Below are 21,953 nucleotides of genomic sequence, written 5' to 3' on the forward strand. Positions count from 1 at the left end.
GATATGTGAAGTGGGCCCCTGTACACAGCCTCATGCCTCGCATTTTCAATAATAATTAATGAATATATAATGGAGGTAATTTACAGAAAGGGTTACATGAATTATATAAACTACCCATTCAGTTTAATTTGAAAATATCCATCGAAGAAAAGTAAAACTACGACATTTCATGACAAAAATGCAATACGATCTAAATTAGTCTTAGAAAACAAAGTAATGGAGCAAGTAAATAAATTCAAATTCCTTATCACCACAACGATATATTTAGAAAGCATTGATTAGAAAGAGAAAAAAAAACAGAGAAATTCAATTACATAAATGGAACAATCAGAAGAACTTTAGGAAATAAAGTAAGAAAAGAACAATGTTAAAATTTTACAAGGTTATGTCGATCCCTAACCTCTCACATGCCAGAGAAACATGGATCTTGAGAGAAAAAGATAAATCAAGGTTGCAAGCAAATGAAATTAAATTAAATTCCTCAGGTATGTTGCAGGTTACACAAAACTAAAACACAGAAATAATTGGAAATTACATTTAGAAAGGATGGACAACATCAGACAGCAGTATTGGAACTACCACCTACCCAATTGCCAAGGGGGACTTTGGAAGACTAGCTAAATGTTGGAGGTAGTTGAATCTAGGCAATAGATAAAGACTACATGTGAACTTAATGAATCACGAGTAGAACGCATCTAACTAACGGAAAGTAACAATGCAGCAGGATGTGGCAGATCAAGGTGAGGTTGATGTAAATGAGAAGTGTGTTTGGTTAAAAAATCAAATCCAGTACGGTACCCAAACATTGTAATGCAATATTGATAACGGCATCAGTTATAATATTATTACGTTACTGGAAATTAATATTATTGTACTTGCATACTTTCACTCTATCCTAACATATGGTATATCTTTTGGGTTAATTCGCCTAATGCAATCCAAATATTTGAACTACAAAAGAGAGCTATTAGAGCCATAGTTCAAGTATCTCAAACTACCAGCTGCAGGCCATTCTTCAAAAAATTACATATCTTGCCATTACCCTGTGTTTATATTTATGAAACTTTATAAATTTTGTCAAATATAATTTGTACTGGTAAAGCTTTCCTACAAATTCAGACACATATCAGAACAATACAAGAAATAAAAATAATATTTTTATTGAAAGTTTAAACACAACTTTATATAAAAATAGTTTCATTCATGCTGGTCTTCTTATGTATAATAGCCTACCAAATTATCTTAAAGAAAGCTCTTCACAAAATTTTAATCGAAAATTGCTTTTAGAGAATGAACGAATTTATTGAAAATTGCCATAACTAAATAGAAAAATAACGCGTTACTTCAAAAATTTTACGTCCTCTTTTTCCAGATCATGACTTCGAGAAGGGATGTCTTCTCATGAAATTAACTCCAGACTGCTAAATGAAATGTGATTTTGTCATGTAAAGTGTTACATCTGTTCTTGTGGTTGTTATTTGTTAATGTTGAAATTATTTATAATTAATGTTGAAATTTTGTATGTTGTATTTTAGTTAATGTACCATACTATGTTGTGTCTTGGTAATTATGTGTTAATTTTGACATGTCCCATATTATGCATGATCAGTTGGACGCAATAAATTAATACTGAATACCTACTGAATATTCTCATAGCAATAAAACTGTTACAATACGTGCTTATACTGTCCTCTTCTCCAAGTAAAGGCTGGTTCACAATAAACCGGAAACGAGAATCGGAATGAAAACGAAAATGGTAAAATTGTTAAACTATTTACATTTAAATGTGAGCATTCACAATTAACGAAAAGCTTGCCGGAACCTGGGATCGGGAACAGAGAGTTGGCCAAGTTTCAACTTCGGCGTTCACGTTTCTGATCACAGCCCCATAGATTCATTCTATTGCCATGTAAAAGCTATTTTGTCGTCGTATATTTTGTAGCAAGAAGACCGTGACATAACCTACGCATTATTTTCTTCTGTGCTGTGCCTCATGGAGCAAGTTTTATTTGATGAGATTCTAATATTGAGTGTTGAGGAAAATCCTCACGTTTACAATAAGCAGTGCACCTCGTATAAAGATGATAAAATGAAGGAGAATACATGGCTTTCAATAGCTGCATCTTTGAACACCGATCGTAAGTGAATCATGTTTTATTACTGTATTGGTTGTATTACACACTACATATTCATGCTTCAATTCAATAACTACTGTTGTGTTCATTTTTGTTCTATTACAAATGTTTCTTCTCTAATTATTTTACGTTATGGTAGACTTAAAATAGGTTGTGATAATAAAGATGCATGGGCATATTTATAGTACCGTACCTAATGAAATGTTTCAGTTGAAATTTCGAAGTTGGTTACAGTAACTTGTGTTTATGCTGGCTGCCCTGTACTCATGAGAGAACGTCATTGGTCAATTATACACAAATAACATCTTCTCTAATTATTTTACGTTATGGTAGACTTAAAATAGGTTGTGATAATAAAGATGCATGGGCATATTTATAGTACCGTACCTAATGAAATGTTTCAGTTGAAATTTCGAAGTTGGTTACAGTAACCTGTGTTTATGCTGGCTGCCCTGTACTCATGAGAGAACGCCATTGGTCAATTATACACAAATAACATCAGAATGCGTAATATCGACTTTACATATCGTCAATGACATGCATATCGATATGCATAGTCATCTACGTTCTCGGTTTATTGTGAATCAAAAATTTTCATATTCACGTCCTCTGCTTCTCGTTTTCATTCTGGTTCTCGTTCCCGGTTTATTGTGAACCAGCCTTAATATATAATAGCAATGCAGAGAAGTTGTTTCAATTTTAAGTATGATTATATTTGGTTATGCTATCTTGTTTCCAGTTACTAGTTAAATAAAGATAGATCTATATCGAAAGTGAATTTAAATTATCTAGAGAAAGGGACAGATTTTGCGAATTTTAATCGAAGTTTGGAATATCGCAAAAAAGAGATAAAAAAAGAATAATTTTTACAAAGTGAGAAAATGCTTTTGAGTACTAATCTTTAGTAGCTTCTCTGTCAGTCTGTCTCTCTCTTTCTCGCGCTCTCTAAGGATGGGATCTGTAAGTACTAACAGTGACCCACTTCATTTTCACATGATATTTGGAAGTGTGTTCGTGAAGACATGGTGGGGTTAGAAATTGCGACATTGCTGCAACAAAACTTGGTGCCACATTGAAGAACAATTGTCCACGTGCTGAATTAATATGTTCTTCAAGTCATCTTTGTTCAACTGGCTATAAATGAACGCTGTTACATGCAATGAGTCCAGCAGATACTTGATAATGAAACAGTGTTCAGTTTCAACCTTCAAGCCATGATTAGAAACAACCTTTAAATATAGTCCTGCAAATGATCACATATTTATGTCGAATAAAAGTCTGATAACTGTGTTGCACAAAATGAAGTTGAACAACCCATTTTTCTTTGCTGAATTCACTGTGACATTCTATCTCGAAATATTGGACGTGATGCAGTAAAATATAATCTTTCAACAAAATTAGACTCCTCAACACTTTTCCAACAATATAGGGGCATTAATTGACAGGCAATTTTCACGCAGGTAAATTGGCGGGTTGAATGGAATAAATGGCCACAATTTCCAACAGACCTCAGAAATTAAAAATTTTGTTGTGGGGATATAATTATCAAGCAGACGATATACCTAAATAAAATCAAATAATTCAGCAGTGGATCAAAATTGATATTTCATCTGCCATTTCCGATATTCTTGGACATGTGTGGAAGAAATGAAGAGTTCTGAAATAGGGATGTAATTATATAAAATAAATTTCATGATGGACTTTCCTTTTCCTACTGTACATGCAGGCATTCTATTTTTAATGCCACTGAGGAACAGATAAGTGAATTACAGTTGATACTGAAGACACATTTCACAATGGAAACATAAAGCAGTGGATTTGTATTTTCACAAATATTAAAAAATAATAATAACTTCAATATATTTTTAATGCTTTGTTATGAATGTCTTAATTACCTTTGTTTGTTTAGTCAAATGTACGAAGACAGGTTTGAACCTCATAAGTGACACCAATAAGGCATCACTAGTGACTTCATGAGGCAAATAAGACAGGAGATAATGGGGTAGAGTGTCCAATTTCTTTTCCCCCTCCATTGCACACATTGCTGACTATTACACTATTTATTACACTAAAATGCACCTTAACATTTAAAAAATATGTCAAATCATTAACTCCCATAAACCTAAATAAACTTCAAAAATAGAATTTTGGGTACTCCAAAGTGTCCTAGAACTTAGTATTTTCAACATTTCGTAACTGCATACAAGTTCCATCTGAGGTCAGATAGATCTGGCCAGAGGTGTCCGTACTCTGTTGGAGTAATTACATCTGGCTACTCAAGCAGCTAAGCACCTCTAATCATACCCATGGGATCTTCATGTAGTTCCAAAGTGTTAGAAGTGTTAAGTTCTAGGACATGTTCGAATATCTGAAAGTTTATTCTTGAATACATTCACTGTAGACGCAACCAAATAAACTTGTTACTTATTTTTTTCAGTAGTTCATTTTAATCTTTAATTCTCATTAATCATTACGTACTTTTATTACTTCATTGTATAAACTCAGAAAAATTATCGACACTGCAGATATGCCAATGGCAATTGGATTCACTTGGCCAATATTCTGGATGATGTCAATGTACGTCTGAAAACAGAAAAATACATAATTAACTGATTAGCACGACAGTGACCATCTCATTCTTGTATAATTCTTTGTGCTACCAGTAGCAATGGCTGCACTGAAAAAGGTATTTTTCATAATAAATTGTCTATAGAAAGATGAGAAAAACAGGTTCCATATCGACATACAGTACTCAAATCTGCTGTCATACTGAAAACTCAATTTTCAAAACGTTTCTTGTTACGAATTTCAAGAAATTCTATTACAAAATCCTAAGCTCTTGATTGAATTATACTCAGCTGGAAAATAAAATAGGTACTGTAAATGCTTTATATTTGTTGCGAAAATACAGTACTTATAAAATAAATAGATTGTTACAGAATTAATATGATTTATTCATTATTTTCCCCACTATTTTTACTGAAATTATAACCTAGCATTACTTTAAATCATTTAAAGCAGAAATTTGAGAAAACTTTTGATTGTACTTTGCATACTTTCATTCTACTCTAACATATGGTATAATCTTTTGGGGTAATTCACCTAATGCAATCCAAATATTTGAACTACAAAAGAGAGCTATTCGAGCCATAGTTCAAGTATCTCACACTACCAGCTGCAGGCCATTCTTAAAAAAATTACATATCTTGCCATTACCCTAGATCATATATGTAACAGATAACTCCTCGCTACGTTAAAATCGGCAGCACTTTGAAGAGAACGACCACCAGGATCGCCACCCGTCCGCCGTAAACGAACACGAGATGGCAGCACAGTCGCTAATGCAATTCAATTGGGAATTATGACGTGACTCTTTATGTACCAACTAGATGGCAGCGTAGTAAACCTGGCAAAAGTTATTAACCTCAAAGCCTATAAGCCCGACATATCTGTTACATATATAATCTAGGCCATTACCCTGTGTCTGTATTTATGAAACTTCAAATTTTATCAAATGTAATTTGTATAGCTTTCCTGCAAATTCAGACACATACCAGCACAATACAAGGAATAAAAATAATATTTTTTTATTGAAAGTTTTAACACAAGTCTATATAAAAACAGTTCCATTCATGCTGGTCTTCTTATGTATAATGGCCTACCAAATTAGCTTAAAGAAATATCTGCACATCAAAAATTTAAGAAAACTCTTTACAAAATTTTAATCAAAAACTGCTTTTACAGTATGAACGAATTTATTGTAAATTGTCATAACTGAACAGAAAAAGAACGCCTTACTTCAAAAAATTTTACTTCCTCTTTTCCAGATCCTGACTTCGAGAAGGATGTCTTCTCATGAAGGACGCGTTGGTTGAAATTGTCTCCAGACTGCTAAATGAAATGTCCTGACTTCAAGACATAATGCAAACGGGACTTATAGCTGAAATCGACCGACCTGTAGTTTTCTACAATTAGGTCCCAAGTTTTGTATACTTGTATTTGTGTTGCTTTTAATTATAGTTATTACTTTTATGTATATTATGTAATTATTAGTTTGTAAATATGACATGTCCCATATCATGTGTATGATCAGTGGATGCAATTGATTATGATTATGATTTTATTCCAAATCTGATCATCCTATTATATTTCAGATATGTAACACTTGTAATTTGAAGCCAGCTAATCACAAACTGGCTGACACTAATTTACTGATTATGATTAAAAATTTCACCCTCACTGCCTTGCGGTCAGTTCTATTGTTCACAGATAGGACAACAAGTACTTACATAAATAATCTTCAGTGGTCCATTATGTCGCGGAACTTTGACACCCAGAAGGTTCTTAACTTGGGACGTAAGCACGTGAATTGCAGCCCCTGTTGTGAAGCCACTAACCAGTGTGTCGGACAACAGAACACTCAGCACGCCCAGTCTGCATATACCCAGCAGCACCTTCCACAAACAAAACCGGGCCTGTATGTTATTTTAAATTTCCCAATGGATATCTTATCACATGAAACATTATTACAATTTCTATTAATAGTACATTATGCAACGAGCCTGTAATGATAGTAATTAAGACGCGAGTATGTTTGTTTATGAAACGAGCGCAAGCTCGTTTCATAATTTTATACGAGCGTCTTAATTACCATTATAGGCAAGTTTCATACGACTTTTTATGCTCGACCATATTTCTAACTTGAAATTATTCAGAAGTATTCATTTTATTTGTATCTGACAGAAGATCGGAAGTGACCTTGTTCATAGCTCTTAAATTGTGAGATGTGCGCAGACGCGAAAGTATTGATTTTTTCCGAGGAACAATAATGTCATTGACCTTGATGTAATGTAACATGAACTAATTTTGATATAACCTGGAAATTGATTTAGAATTGAAAAACGAGATGACAAATTGAATTTATTTGAATATTATTTACAACTAACGCTAATTATTATAGTAACAGAATATAACCTTCTGTGACAGTATTGGATTTCCAGCCTCTGTGACGTTTCCCTCATTGTCTTTCAATTGCATATCCGAGAATAATCGAAAACCTGAACTTTAATGAATAGGTGTACTTTAATGACATGCATTAAAGGACTGCTACCAGGTGTATAATTACTACATTTCGGCATGGTCGAGCATAAAATAAAATAAAGCATTATTAATGAATAGGTATTTTCATTCTTTAACTGACAAGCTCACTTTAAAGAATATCTGTGAAGAATGACAAGGTAACTAATGCCTAATGTGAAAATGAAATTGGACTAAATTGAAAGAAATAAAATTATGAAGACAAGAAGAAATATTTCTAGAAATAAGACAATATACGGTACCATATTTTTCAGTAACACAGAAAGCCACTTCAGAAAGTAGGAAATGGAAATAACATTATGGAAGATAGAAACATTGAAAGGAGCTATGGGTATGGAAATAATTAAAACTGAAAAGAGAACAGTATATCATCATAATGGATATCTTAACAAGGAGATATCTTGGCATAGTCACATTAACAATTCTTAACAGAGGCAAAAATGCAAAAAGAAGAATATTTAGTTGCTGTCAAGTCATTGTCTTTTCACAAGACATTGCACAAAAAGTAAAAATAAGGAATACCTACCTTTTAAAACTTCAGAGAAAAAATAATATCTTTTCATTAATCTCTAAAACTAATATTTTAAATAAACTATTCTCTGATAACATATTACAGGAACTAGTCTTTCCTATCGAAAAGACATATAGAACAAGCATGACAAATATGAAGTAGTAATTCATGGATATATTACACAATTAGCGTTTGCTTCTGTTGGTGATATTTAATAAATGAAGCAATAATAAAAAGCTGAAGCCAAAACTACTGGTACCGGTATCTATTATTTCAATAAACAATGAACAAATAAACATGAAACTAATGCATTGATGAAAGAAAACGGACAATATTTGCTTAAAAAATGTCAAACACTTCACTATTACGTGCTCTCACATAATATCGACGGTGTTCAGGTAAAAGGGCTTATCCCACAAAAGAAATTTTTTTCAGAAACAGCTATAATTAAATTTTAGCACATTATTATTAGTTACTGTATATGAAAAACTGTAAACATAACTGTCAAAAACATATCTTCACGTTTTGTAATTAAATTTGAACTAAGTACACTAATTATAGCAAAAAGAATTCACATTTAAAAAATGAGGGTTAAGCCCTTTTATCTAAACACAATCGATATGCTTAAGGTGTGAATGTAATTTTTAATATGATACGTATTATACAACATGAATTTTTGCCAGTGCCTAGTTCATTTCTTGAAAAACAGAAGAAGTTTTCACGCCATAAATGTACAGTGCGTTCGTAGCTCGGCCGGACCGTTCAGCAGGACATGTCGTCAATTGACAAGAAATTTTATAGACACTTTTACCATTCATGCAAGTCGTGTAAAAACTAACAAGCATGCAATAAAATCTGTATCAGTCCGATTTCTGAACTGTAATAAATTCTATTGTTGTGTTGTATAATGCTGTGGAACGGTCCGGCCGAGCTGCGAATGCACTGTATGATACGAGAAGTGAAAAACTATTCCGTTTTCAAAGAAATGCTGTTGTCACACATGAACCCATACATCATCGTCCAAGTATTAGACTTCAATATTCCATAACAGTCTCTAGTCCAATGCTGTGGTGTAATGGTTAGCATGTTTGATCAACAGTCCTGGGTCCAAATCCTGGTTGGGACAAGTTATCTGGTTGAGGTTTTTCCCTCAACCCATTAAGAGCAAATGCTGGGTACCTTTCAGCGCTGGACCCTGGACTTACTTCGCTGGCATTATCACCATCTCATTCAAAAGCTGGATATCTTTAGCAGTTGATGAAGTGTCGTAAAATAACCAATTAAAAACAGTCTTCAACCAAATTTTATCCTTTATTCTCCAGATCATGAGAGTGTAAAGAAATTAATTTTGGTATTTGGTATTCCAGTCCTTAAACTTCTTTTGTAATTTTGAATATAATGAAGTGCCAGTATAGTAATGTCCCATTTTCAGCTCCTCCAGTACATGTCGGCTGCTCTTACTCGTCAGTATAAGACAAAACTAGTGAAATGAAGATTTCTTACACATTTAACTCGGTGTTTCTGCACTTGGAATAGTTTGAGGAATTCATTTCTTCCATCTCTCAATATAAAATATTTCGGAAATTGATTGGCCATACTTTATGGTAAGCTACATCGAAACCCAAAGAATTAAATTGTTGATACCGGTACAACGTTTGCTTCTTATTGGTTCTTATCTTTAACATAATTACATGAAATAAAGTGATGAGATGTAAAAACATTTTTTTTTTCTATTTCTTAAGTTCTCACCTGCCAAAGTCCAACCACAAAACAGACTGCTGTTGCAACCTGAACTGGAGTATAACCAGTGGAGTGGTTATTAGCGAGGACCACAGTAGGGCCTGTAGTGTTAAAACCAGTCCCATTCATCATTTGGTGTGTTGTGCTTTGAGTATCGGAGTACGTAAGAACAGATTTGCTGGCCATCATGCAGACCACTGCAAATGTACCTGCAAAGAATAATGTGTTCGTGTTTTGCTCTCCTTCATAATTGCTTTCATTCATACCATGATACATTTTTTGTTTACGTACAGCTTAGGACCTAAGTTACTAATTATTAGGACTTACCCATTGAGACATGTCGCGAAGTCCCCATGAGAACATAAAGCAGTACTGGGAAGAAAGCCATGTACAGTCCAACAATCGCAGGCACTCCTCCGAGCAGGGCATATGCCATGCCTGTAGAGATAACAATTACATACGGCATTTACAACTCACAAACTTACTCTTGAAGAAGAATTAACAAAATTTCTGCCACAGAGGAAAAAATAACGTATGTCATGAGACTCTCAATCAAGTATATGTTCCTTAAGGTTCAAGACAAAAAACAACTGAATTCAGATCTAGGCTGTTGGTTCTTTAATTACACCAGAGGTAGAAGTGTCAGCAGAATTAGAAACGAGAAGTACAGCTGAACCGCTTAAGAGTTGCAACTCAGGCTGCGGTGTCGAAATTAGCAAAAAAAAAAAAGAAAGAGAGTACTGTTTTCATCGTACTTTCGTAAGGTTTTTAATTTTTCCAACGCAGAAAGTGCTTTTCGTTTAACACTCATCGTAATCACCCTCACAGACACTTCAATACACTAAAGGACAACAAACTGACCAGCAAAAAGTTCCAGAATGAGTGAGGAGAGGGTTAGCAAGAGGGTGGGGTACTGTACAGTACGAAGTGCACAGGTAAAGGGTCGATTACCAAGGGTCAGATTAATGGCATCAGTGAATTCAATGGCCAAAATGTTTCATTGCTGTTACAGTACATTGCTGAAAATTAGGCCTACATCGAAAATACGAGTATTCCACAAAAATAGCGTATTATGCGGGACTTGAACGCAACAAAAGGGGTACCAGTATTTTATAAAGGCGTTATATATGAAATGTACAGGGACCGGACAAAATAAAAGCTTTTTAGACGGGATAGCGTAATAAGCGGTCGCGTCTTATCGATTTTTTTTACTTGGTTATTTAACGACAATGTATCAACTACGAGGTTATTTAGCGTCGATGAGATTGGTGATAGCGAGATGGTATTTGGCGAGATGAGGCCGAGGATTCGCCACAGATTACCTGACATTTGCTTTACGGTTGGGGAAAACCTCGGAAAAAACCCAACCAGGTAACCAGCCCAAGAGGGAATCGAACCCGCGCCCGAACGCAACTCCGAATCGGCAGGCAAGCGCCTTAGCCAACAGAGCTACGCCGGTGGCTGTCTTATCGAGGTTTTACTGTAGGTAAATGTCTCAATTTTGTTTTATTTTCTGTCAAACCTCGTTTTATTATACGTGTTTGCGAAAAAAAAAATAGAGAAAGAGGATAGCATTTTGAAGGTAAATTAAAAAATAGACCATACGATTCTGAATTTAATTTATAAAATGAGAAATGGAAGTGACAGTGTAAGAACCCGTACATAGGCCTAATCTATGTTGAGTATGGCATGCTCTGAGTGCAGCTAATAGTTAAGATCAGCTATTCAAGTGTTCTTACCTTGTGGTATGTGCATGATGGCAACAGTAAAACCTGACACAATATCGTTTATAGTATTTTCTTTCCACTCATACTTCGGTAGCCAGTCAAGGATAGGGAAGAGTGATACAATTGTTTTTCCTGGTTGACATCTTCCTGATTTGGCTATCCGTTTTCTGAGCGCTGGAAAGCAAGATAATGAAACAATTTGAATTCTGTATCCATTTCGAATACACAGCAACGAAATTGAGGACATGGAACTATCCGACTTTTTCGACCATTATCTTCAAATATGTCGCCAATAGAGCCATTCCGAAAACGTAGCCTACTTCCTGAAAGCATCTTTACACTTCGACCCAAAATGCAGATGATGAATAACACTGACATAAAAGTAACAGAATAATATAAAACGTTTTCCTCCTAATGTTGTCAGGCCACAAAATAATTACACTGTAAAAAACTAAAATCATTTTACTTTTAAATGGTATATTGGTGTAATCAGTCTTAATGGATTCAAGAAAACAAGAGACTTAAACATTATTATTATTATTATTATTATTATTATTATTATTATTATTATTATAATTGCTATAAGAATACAGTAAACGTAATTGTAACACATTAATCACACTTCCCTCTAGAACCTGCACATGATTGTATGGAAAGCTAGTAATGTTATAATAGTACATTATGCAACGAGCCCATAATGACAGTAATTAAGACGCAAGTATGGATATTTATGAAACGAGCGCAAGCGAGTTTCTTAATATTCATACGAGCGTCTTAATTACCATTATAGGCAAGTTTCATACGACTTTTTATGCTCGACCATATTTCTAACTTGAAATTATTCAGATGTATACATTTTATTTGTATCTGACAAGATCGGAAGTGACCTTGTTCTAGGTCGTGAATTGTGAGATGTGCGCAGACGCGAAAGTATTGATTTTTTCCGAGGAATAATAATGTCATTGACCTTGATGTAATCCCGTTTAACTTGATATAACCTTGATTATTGAATTCGACATTGAAAAACGAGATAACAAATTGAATTTATTTGAATATTATTTACAATTAACGCTAATTATTATAGTAACAGAACATAATCTTCTGCGACAATATTGGATTTCCAACCTCCGTGACTTTTCGCTAATTCTCTTTCGATTGCATATCCGAGAATAATCGATACTTGCGGTTTTATAACGGTACAAAGCTGACTTGTCATTGGCTGAACACCTGTAAGCTGAGTTGTTATTGGCTGAACACCTGTACTTTAATGAGTAGGTGCACTTTAATGACATGCATTAAAGGACTGCTACCAGGTGTATAATTACTACATTTCGGCATGGTCGAGCATAAATAAATAAACAAACATTATGTTCTTCAGTTTAAGATTCCACGTTTTATTGATTATTTTATCCACTTTCCGTAATAGTAAATAATTCTGTGTGTTATTTTAAGTGTTTTAGGCAGCGCTTCATGGAGCCCGTTTCCTTCTATCTTCTTTTTTTACTTAGCTGCAGCGTTTAACGTTTACCTCACATGTTAATTTATTAGCTGTTAGTATTATAAATTATTTTTATTTCGTCTATCATATATAACAACACTGAAGGTTAAATAGGCCTTTCATATAAAGTAACTCCGCAAATACAGTAGTTGTAATCACGCAAATAAAATTTGCAACCGCCATTTTCCAATGAAGTGAAGCACTTTTTTCTCGTCAATTGGCAAAGCGAAAGCGCACTACTACAATGCTTCTAAAACATTCAATCTATCTAAATTTTAAATCTTCCGTCACAAATTTGTACTCGGTACTGTACTCGGATCAACCGAGCAATGACGTCACAGTAACTGCTCCGAACCGAACCGCTCCGTCTCTAGCCCTAGTCTAAGATACCTGACCAAGACTCGCGTTACAGAATGCGCGCTGGTTCGAGTCCTCGTGAGTGAAAAAATTTAGGCCAGTGTATGGGACCGGTGCCCACCAGCATCATGATGCACTTGGTGAGCTACGATAGGTAGCGAAATTCGGTTATTAAAGCCAGCTATAACGGTTGAGGGGATCATCGTGCTAGCCACAAGATACCTCCATTCTAGTTGGATGATCGTTCACCTCTGCTTCGGCATGTTACCATGAGACAGCAGCCGGCTGGTCGGCCTAGATCTTTAAAGGGCTGTAGCGCCACCTTCCACTAGTAAGCAGCTTAAAGCGAGTTCAATTAAATGAGTAACATTCAGCTTTTTTACTTGGTTATTTAACGAGGAGGTACCAACTACTAGATTTTTTTAGTATTGATAGAATTAATGATAACGAAATGATATTAGTCATCAAAAAGTTGATGGATTAAAACAAAATCTGATGGATTCATCACTGCTTTAGCATATGAAGAGTTCGCGGGAAAAACGATGAATATCACAGTTTTCTTAAGGTTGATTTCATTATCTAATTCAATGGATTACTGCGAAATTTAATGTTGTTCTTATGAAAAATGGTAAAAAGGAGAATTATCACCATGAATACAGTAATCCTTTCCTTTATTTTCTATAGAAACAACACTACTTCTTGCAGTTATAGACTCAATTACATCATTATGCAATCCTTAACAGAAATGTGACATTCATCGTTTTTCCCGCGAACTCTTCATATCAAAATAATAATATCACATTATGTATAAACATAACATCATACGAAAGTACAGCCACCTTTACATACAACATACATACATAATTACTTATGTACAATGCATAACAATTATGTAAATTATTACTAGTGAGATGGGGGCGTGCTGTAAAGTAATTAAAAAACATGCATACGCCTACGTACTCGTACATACATTTTATCTGTGATTTCAATAGTTACAATTACAGACATATCCACACTGGAAATGTAGGCCTTCTTACCCAGTTTCTGTGGCTTGCTGTACTGGTAGAGCTTGTCGAATTCAGTTTGTTTACATGGATGTTGGGTAAAATATTCAGAACTGACGTGGCCATTTGTGAGAAGACCGTATTCGTGAGGTTTCCTGCAACAATAATGAAACCAATGAGGCCTACTGTGAAATTAAGTTGCTAATTTACAACAAAACACAACAAGTAAATAATAAAATCACGGAATTAATCAAATAAAAATAAGATATACAAGAATAACGATGAAGATATTATAAGAAAGGTAAATGGCAAAATAATGAAAGGCAAGGATAACCTTGAGGCCAAGTGCAATTATATGAACAATGAAACGAATGATGTTGCGAAAATCCAGTCTGAGAAATAACTTGCCTAAGCATTTCGGTACAGCAGAACAATCTCACCAGATGCCGTGTGTCACGCCATTTACTATTCGACATCGAACCTTGTCGTATCTTCTGCTGTGATATATGGGGGACCGAATTCCACTCTATCAGTACTTAAATACAATAATATACGTATTTTTATTCATTATGCTGTTAAGTAATACCCAGAATTCTGGGTTAAACTTCCAGCGAAATCAGCCAAAATTACTCTATCTCGGGGAGGAAGCAATCTTAAAATTTTCCCGTTATCATTGGCATTATTCAATCACAGTCTACTATATACAGTCACGAAGATTGAGTTTTGAGGGTGCTAGAAACAATAGACTGTGACGGTACTATTTTGCATTGCCTGTAATGAGGCGATATTAGCGATCCTAGTGGTGAGCAACTATCTAATGTTTGCATATTTACTACGTATTGAGCTTTGCGACTGTATATACTAGACTGTGATTCAATCATATTCAATCTGAAAAAAGAATGGAATGCAAAAATTTACAACCATCAATTTCTTTACCATATGCTCTGCAACAGCATGTACCTGTACTATTTATAATTGCCTATGTTTCCCATCAATACTTTCAAAACAATTTTGAAAATTTCATTTCTTCCAAAATCCTTCAGTTACGGACATTTCTTCGTCTATTGGAAATGAAATATGTACAGCATGCAGTTTAACCGAATTCTGTGTAAAGATTAATTTGTTGAGCCTACGGAAATATCTGTGCTGGTTACCATTTGTTAACCTAATGGAGAAAAATTCTATCCGGCGCCGAGGTCACTAAGAGAAAAGAACATTCGATCCGTGCGGTGGGTTTAACTTCGGCGTAGCTCAGTGGTTAGAGCACCCCGTGCACAGAACTAGGGTCCGGGGTTCGATCCTCGGCGCCGGAGCGAATTTTTCTCTATTAATAACAAATGGTCTTCCAAATGTGGCTGTTGCTAATACTTGGTGTATGCTATTTATTACTTTTACTTTTAATACATATTCTAAAAAATAATCAATTATTTTAAACATATTTTCTATACAATGTTCGTATTTTATTCCACTTTCAGTTGAAGAAATAAATGGAGAGGATTGGACACACTTTCCGAAAATAATTTAAGAAATCAAAACCACATAAATCTGGCGATGGCGCTAAATCTGTAATGCAGTCCACATTGCCATTATAAATTGTTGCTGATGTTATCTGATAGTACTGGATGAAGGAAAGGTCATGGGAATATACCTCCGGAAAAGGAAACAAGCAAAAAATAGTCATAACCTGAATGAGAGTCAGTCTTACATGAAGCCGTTCGCGTCCCGTATACGACGAGAAGCAAACAATGAGTGAGATAAATTATGGCTTATTTAACGACGCTCGCAACTGCTGAGGTTATATCAGCGTCGCCGGTGTGCCGGAATTTTGTCCCGCAGTTCTTTTACATGCCAGTAAATCTACTGACATGAGCCTGTCGCATTTAAGCACACTTAAATGCTAGCAACCCGCAACCTCGGGCACAGAAGGCCAGTGCAACACCGAGTGCATAAAGTCGTAAATTACATATATAAATATAATAGGCAATCTAAAAACATTTTCCGGACGCGGTAATACAGAGGAAGGCAATGGTTAGCAATTTTTAAATGGTCTTCTGCCTTTTTTTTTAAATCGCATCGCGTAACCGAAAAAAAAAAATAGAAAAACTGGACCAACTCTTTATTGACGAATAAAAATTGGCACTGACTGATGAAGAAGCAAATGACAGGGAATTTAATTCCAATGCCGTAGTATGTACGTGTCTTTAAGGTCTCTAAATGGATCATCAAACTACTAAAATGATCTAACAACAGCCACACCATCTTCAGCTCCACCACGAATTGCGACCACGGACTGTCAATAGGCTATTCAAATATCGAACTCCTCAATCGGCCTATTCGAAACTAGAAGTAAGTTACTCTGGAAATTTTAAAGGTTGTAACGATGTAATTCTTGTGTTCTTATGAATAAGTTTAACTAATTCCTTACATCGCTATTTCTAGAATTAGGTCTTTTAAAGCAAAGCAAGCGTACTAAAAATGTACTGTTACACGGCAGCGTGCGAAAAGTATTTTTAACACTGACGTCCAACTGTTAGCAACGATTTCCAACTATTTTCCACCAGATGTCACACGATAGCAATTGCAACCGATTATTAAAGCGATTAAAAAATCACAGGCTTACGTTTAAAAATTACTGTTTTTGGTTATGAAACTTACAAAAATTAAGTAAATTGCTTGAACAACTATTTTACTGATAAAAAAGTAAATGAAACAATTAAGAATTAGACATAGAGTAATTGAAAAAATAGGAGACATTCAAGTTCGAAACGGAGACCTCTCCACCTGCAATTGAACGCTCTGCAACCGACCTGAATCACTGGTCCATTTTACCGTAAAGTTTAAATATTATAATGAGGCGGATTACGACAGCGGAGAAGTCTGGTAATTGTGTCTATACTAGCACGGACGAACGGCTGTCTAAAACATAGTGTACGACAAAGGTTAAAAATGGTAATATTTGTTTTTAACATTTGCATCGTAAATAACTATCACTGTACAAAATTTACCTTAAGAGTAACATAAGACGTTATTCTGGTGAAATGGCTCCACGAAAATTCTATATATACTTATTTGTGATGGACTAATGACCTTTAGAATACAGGGTGATTCAAGGAGCTTATAGAGGGGTCGAAATACAACTTTAGAACTTATGGTCTAGGACAGCGGTCATCAGCTCAGAGCACCCTCGGGCTAGCGTCTCTTACCCGCGGATAAGAGACTGCACTATGGTGTATCCGTAGTTGTTGGCGGGTATGCTCTCTCCCTCTCTGCCTGCTGGACGACGAGGCATATCATGTTTCACTGAATACCCTTTATTCATTTCAGCGAGTGATGACCACTGGTCTAGGAAGTAATCCTGAGTCAGTGCACGCTTGAGAATATCAGGAACTACATTGCAGATGTAAGCTTACTTTGCAATGAGGCACTTTGTTCGATACACTATGAAATGATGAAGACATTCCTCTGCCAACACGTTTGAATGGGATGTGGTACAAGGTCTTCACACGAGACGTTCTTCCAGAACTGTTGCAGAATGTACCACTTATCGTGCGTCGTCAGATGTGGATGCAACTAGACGGAGCACCTGCGCACTTCTCTCTTCAAGTACGTGACATACTAAATGACGCATATCCCGGGCGTTGGATCGGAAGGGAAGATGCAATTGATTGGCCACCCCGCTTCCTTGATCTGACGCCTCTGGGGGCATATCAAAAGCCCCGTGTACGAGACACCAGTTCCCGACCGAGAAACACTTCTCGCCAGGATACTTGCAGCATTTGATGAGGTTCGTGAGATGAGTGATGTACTTGGTAGAGTGCTCCAGAATATTCTATGACGATGTTATGACTGTATTGGATGTTGTGATCGCCAATTTGAATAACTTTTGTAATAAAAAAGTTTAGAGTAAACATTATCTTTGCTTAACTTAAATGTGCGATTGTTCATTATGTAGTGCCTGACATTCCCAGGCTTGCACTGATCCAGAATTACTTCCTAGACCATAAGATCCAATTCTAAAGTAGTTGTATTTCGACCCCCCCTATAAGCTCCTTAAGTTTGTGGGCAATCTTTTGAATCATCCTGTACATCAAAATGTTATGTTATGTTATGTTTTTTATTTAACGACGCTCGCAACTGCAGAGGTTATATCAGCGTCGCCGGACGTGCCGGAATTTTGTCCCCCAGGAGTTCTTTTACGTGCCAGTAAATCTACTGACATGAGCCTGTCGCATTTAAGCACACTTAAATGCCATCGACCTGGCCCGGGATCGAACCCGCATCCTTGGGCATAGAAGGCCAGCGCTATATCAACTCGCCAACTAGGTCGACATCAAAAAGTATCTCAATTCATTAAACAGTAATCGAAAATCCTTGTTTTGATATTTTTAAATCGTCAAATAAATTATCGAAATCATCCAATTCATTACTTTTAACTTATTCATTAATCCAACACTTTTTCTACGTCCTTTACAAAAAAAATAACTTCTTTTCACAATTTTTCCTGAAATGAAATTAAATCGCAAGCGACAGATTCATATAGGATTATTTCCCTAGTGGACGATACTAACCTACATATGCGAATTCTGACGATTTCTGACGAACGTAATTTGGATAAAAACGCAACTAAATATTCGACGATCGACCTAAAGCAGGGCTATCAAAACGTCTGTATTACGTGCTCATACTACAGGCAATACAAACCCAACAAGGTTCACTTATCAGCAAGATAAAGTACAACCACCGCTCTTAAGGAAATGTTGTGGGGGTTCTTGAGAGCACGCAATGCAGGCGTTTTCACATCCCTGACCTAAGGCGCAGTTTGAGCGCTGCATGGATCGTGGGACACGGTTGCTCGTTTTACACTGTATAATTTATCGTATGTCGTGCGTGAGTTCTTGACTAGCTTCGGACTCACTGTCAGACCAAAGCCCATCCTAGTCATGACAACGTTCGCGTATTGACTCAGATATACTGTAACTGATTTAAGCAATACTTGCATGTAGGAAGCAAGTCGCCCGACTGTGTCTAGCATCGCAGTGACTTATTGAACTGGCATGTCACTGGACACTTCAATGGTGTGGAATTCTGTGAGACAAACAACAATAAATTACCATATACGCGTCACATCTGTTTGCTTTAAGTACTTGACACGGGTGAACAAAAGCAGGACTCAACAATTAAGCAATTATCCCCTTCCAGACTGAATACAGGCCTACGCACGGTACAGCCGCAGCCCGCAGCTATGTCTTAACAAACAAAGCACGATTGGATCCCGGGCAGATCTCCGTGATCAGAGCGACATTTTTCTTGCCATTCACAGTTCATCATGGTTTCATAAGCTCAGTGTTTCTAAATAGATTCTACAGTTCACAACATTCCAATTAATGGAGCAGTACCACTTCGTCAATGAAGTGAAAGAGATATTCTTCTTAACTGAAATAATCAATTTTAGAATGAACATGTACTAGTTCAATCTAGTATGTTCTAGATGTTAGAGATACAAATATATTTATGTTTGTTTACGAAAAATGCGTATAAAATAAAGCCATATTTACATTTTCTCTTCTTCTAGTAGTTTTTCCATGAATGTGTTACGTATTTTATGGTCCGATGTTTTTATGAATGATCGTACTATGAAACTATACGCAGGTCTTTCGATCACAAGTACTCCAGCATAAACATATAAAAACACTTTCTCAGCCAGTTGAAGGTCATTAACTTCCTAAGAAGCTCACTCACTAAAATTTGACGTAATGGAAAGATTCAACGAGGATGAATAAAATTAGCCGGTTTTCATTTAAGGGAAGGCAGAGGTGAAATTTTCGAACAAAACTGAAGAAAAAATGAAAATTTGGTTTTTTCCATTTTTATTATCTTTATTTTGATATTCCGATGTTAGTTTTTGATTTTTTGCTCTTAAAAGTATGAAATTAAAACCAAGATAACTGTATTACTATATTATTCCCATAATAAACTAATACTTATTATTATTTATATACCTTCTCTGAACATATAAATAAAAAGAAATATTGAAAATTTCTTACAATATGGTGCATGGAGCATTTTATATCAAGTGATATAAAGTTTTATAAAATTATTAATATTTACATAACTATTGTACTTAGAAAGTTGAAACTTGGTATGTCCATTACTAATAACATATTTAGTATCCATGATCAATTTCAAACAAATCGAATAAATTTAGTGGATTTTGAAATATTCACCTCTGCCTCCCCTTAATGTACCCAATAGCAAGAAAATCTGCAAGCGTGGCGAGAGAGCTCTATTGATTACGATTTCCAGATCATAGGATTACAAAATAATAGACTAAGGTTCGTTGCTGTGTTCGTTGATTTGTTATACTTCGTTCTTACCTCCCTCTTAATATTTGAAGATTAATTTATTTATCCTTGATGCAATCAGTATTACGTTATTGGCATTGTTGGTTGGGGCTGTGTTTCTAAATCCATAAGAAAGCCGCTGGATTTACTACAAAAGAGAATAATCAAAATTTGTCTGAAAAAGTTTTTTGATTACCCCACTAAATATCTTTATTTGGATTTTAACGTTTTCAAAATTGCAGCAGATATTCAGAGTGTCATAAATTGATATATACACTCCTTGAAATACTATTTCACAGCAAAGAAATGAGACAGAAATACGATTTTTGAGGTTTATGATTCAGAAGGCAGTGGAAAGCATGGAAACGCGTTCATCTGTTTATAAACAAACATGGCGATGCATTTATCGTTCGATGAACGTAAGTGGATACTGAAATGTTATTGGAAAGTGGAGGATGTTGTTGAGGTTCAACGACGTTGGAGGACTGATTTTGGAACACAACCACTAACAAGGTTAACTATCACAAGAACCCGAGGCAAGTTTGAAGTCGACGGAACAGTGCAAGATGTGTTGAAAGGGCGATGCGGAAGAAAGAGAAGTTCTATCGATAACGAGAGTGTTGATGCAGTCATGCAGGCTTTTGCACAATCCCCAAAAAAAGTCAATGACGCAATATTCTCGTGAGATTAGTATCAGCAAATCCAGTGTTCATCGAATTTTGCGTAAATTAGTTACTTTTGGTAACTTTCGTTACCGGTAGACATCCTGTTGATTTAAAAAATCTTACAAAAGCGAATTACTTACAAATCAAATACACACAATTCAGAATTAATGGAATTAAATGCAACTTTGCCAGGACCTGTGAATAATTACGTACAAAGCAGAATTGGATATAACCCAGGTTATCAGAGCGTGCGTTTTTATTATTGGCGTGCGTGTGTAGATTCATATGCAATACTGCATCCCACACTCGTACCCTCCAAAGAGTATACAGATCATAATTTGCAACTCTCATGTTGATGCAATCAAGATGATACATAAATCCACACGGCCCCACACATTTCAAATATTTCTGCCGAACGAAGAAAGCAGCAATGTAAGCAGGGCGAGAGTCCTTGCTTGGGGGCATGATGCACACATCAGCGAAATAATAATAATAATAGTCATGTAAGTTGAGTAAATTTTTTAAAACCGTAGTAATTTCGATTATTGTGATTCCTTGCTAACTCATGCAAGCTCACTCTTAGCTGAAAGAATACAACGCGTCTATGTGCGCATACGATTTATCTGCTATACTCGTAAACTTGACCATGTAACGCTATCCCTTCAATTACTCTCATGGGTGCGTCTGAAGAAGCGAAGAACAATATATTCACTGCCTCTTCTATTTAAAATCATTCATACTCCTGCTCCGAATTATATGGTGTCGCGATTTCAATTTCTTACAGCTCTGTGAAACCGGCATAAAGCACTTCTTTCTACACATCAACAAAGAATTTCTTTATATTCCTCCAAAACTATACAAATTCTCGTCTCTGAAAT

The 21,953-nt window shown here is 35.6% G+C and overlaps 1 protein-coding gene across 2 annotated transcripts in view; it reads right to left on the reverse strand.

Moving 5' to 3' along the window:
• Window positions 1-21,953, reverse strand: part of LOC138708186 (prestin-like) — a 121,021-nt gene that overhangs the window by 13,179 nt on the left and 85,889 nt on the right. For both annotated transcript variants that reach the window (XM_069838465.1, XM_069838464.1), the window contains exons 2-7: window positions 14,103-14,224; window positions 11,223-11,384; window positions 9,811-9,921; window positions 9,493-9,692; window positions 6,425-6,589; window positions 4,614-4,718 (exon numbers count right to left, since the gene is read on the reverse strand). In XM_069838465.1, the coding sequence (XP_069694566.1) occupies window positions 4,614-4,718; window positions 6,425-6,589; window positions 9,493-9,692; window positions 9,811-9,921; window positions 11,223-11,384; window positions 14,103-14,224 (865 nt within the window). The remainder of the gene's footprint in view (window positions 1-4,613; window positions 4,719-6,424; window positions 6,590-9,492; window positions 9,693-9,810; window positions 9,922-11,222; window positions 11,385-14,102; window positions 14,225-21,953) is intronic.

This window comes from Periplaneta americana, chromosome 10 (genome assembly GCF_040183065.1).
Source record: "Periplaneta americana isolate PAMFEO1 chromosome 10, P.americana_PAMFEO1_priV1, whole genome shotgun sequence".
In the NCBI taxonomy this organism is placed as follows: Eukaryota; Metazoa; Arthropoda; class Insecta; order Blattodea; family Blattidae; genus Periplaneta; species Periplaneta americana.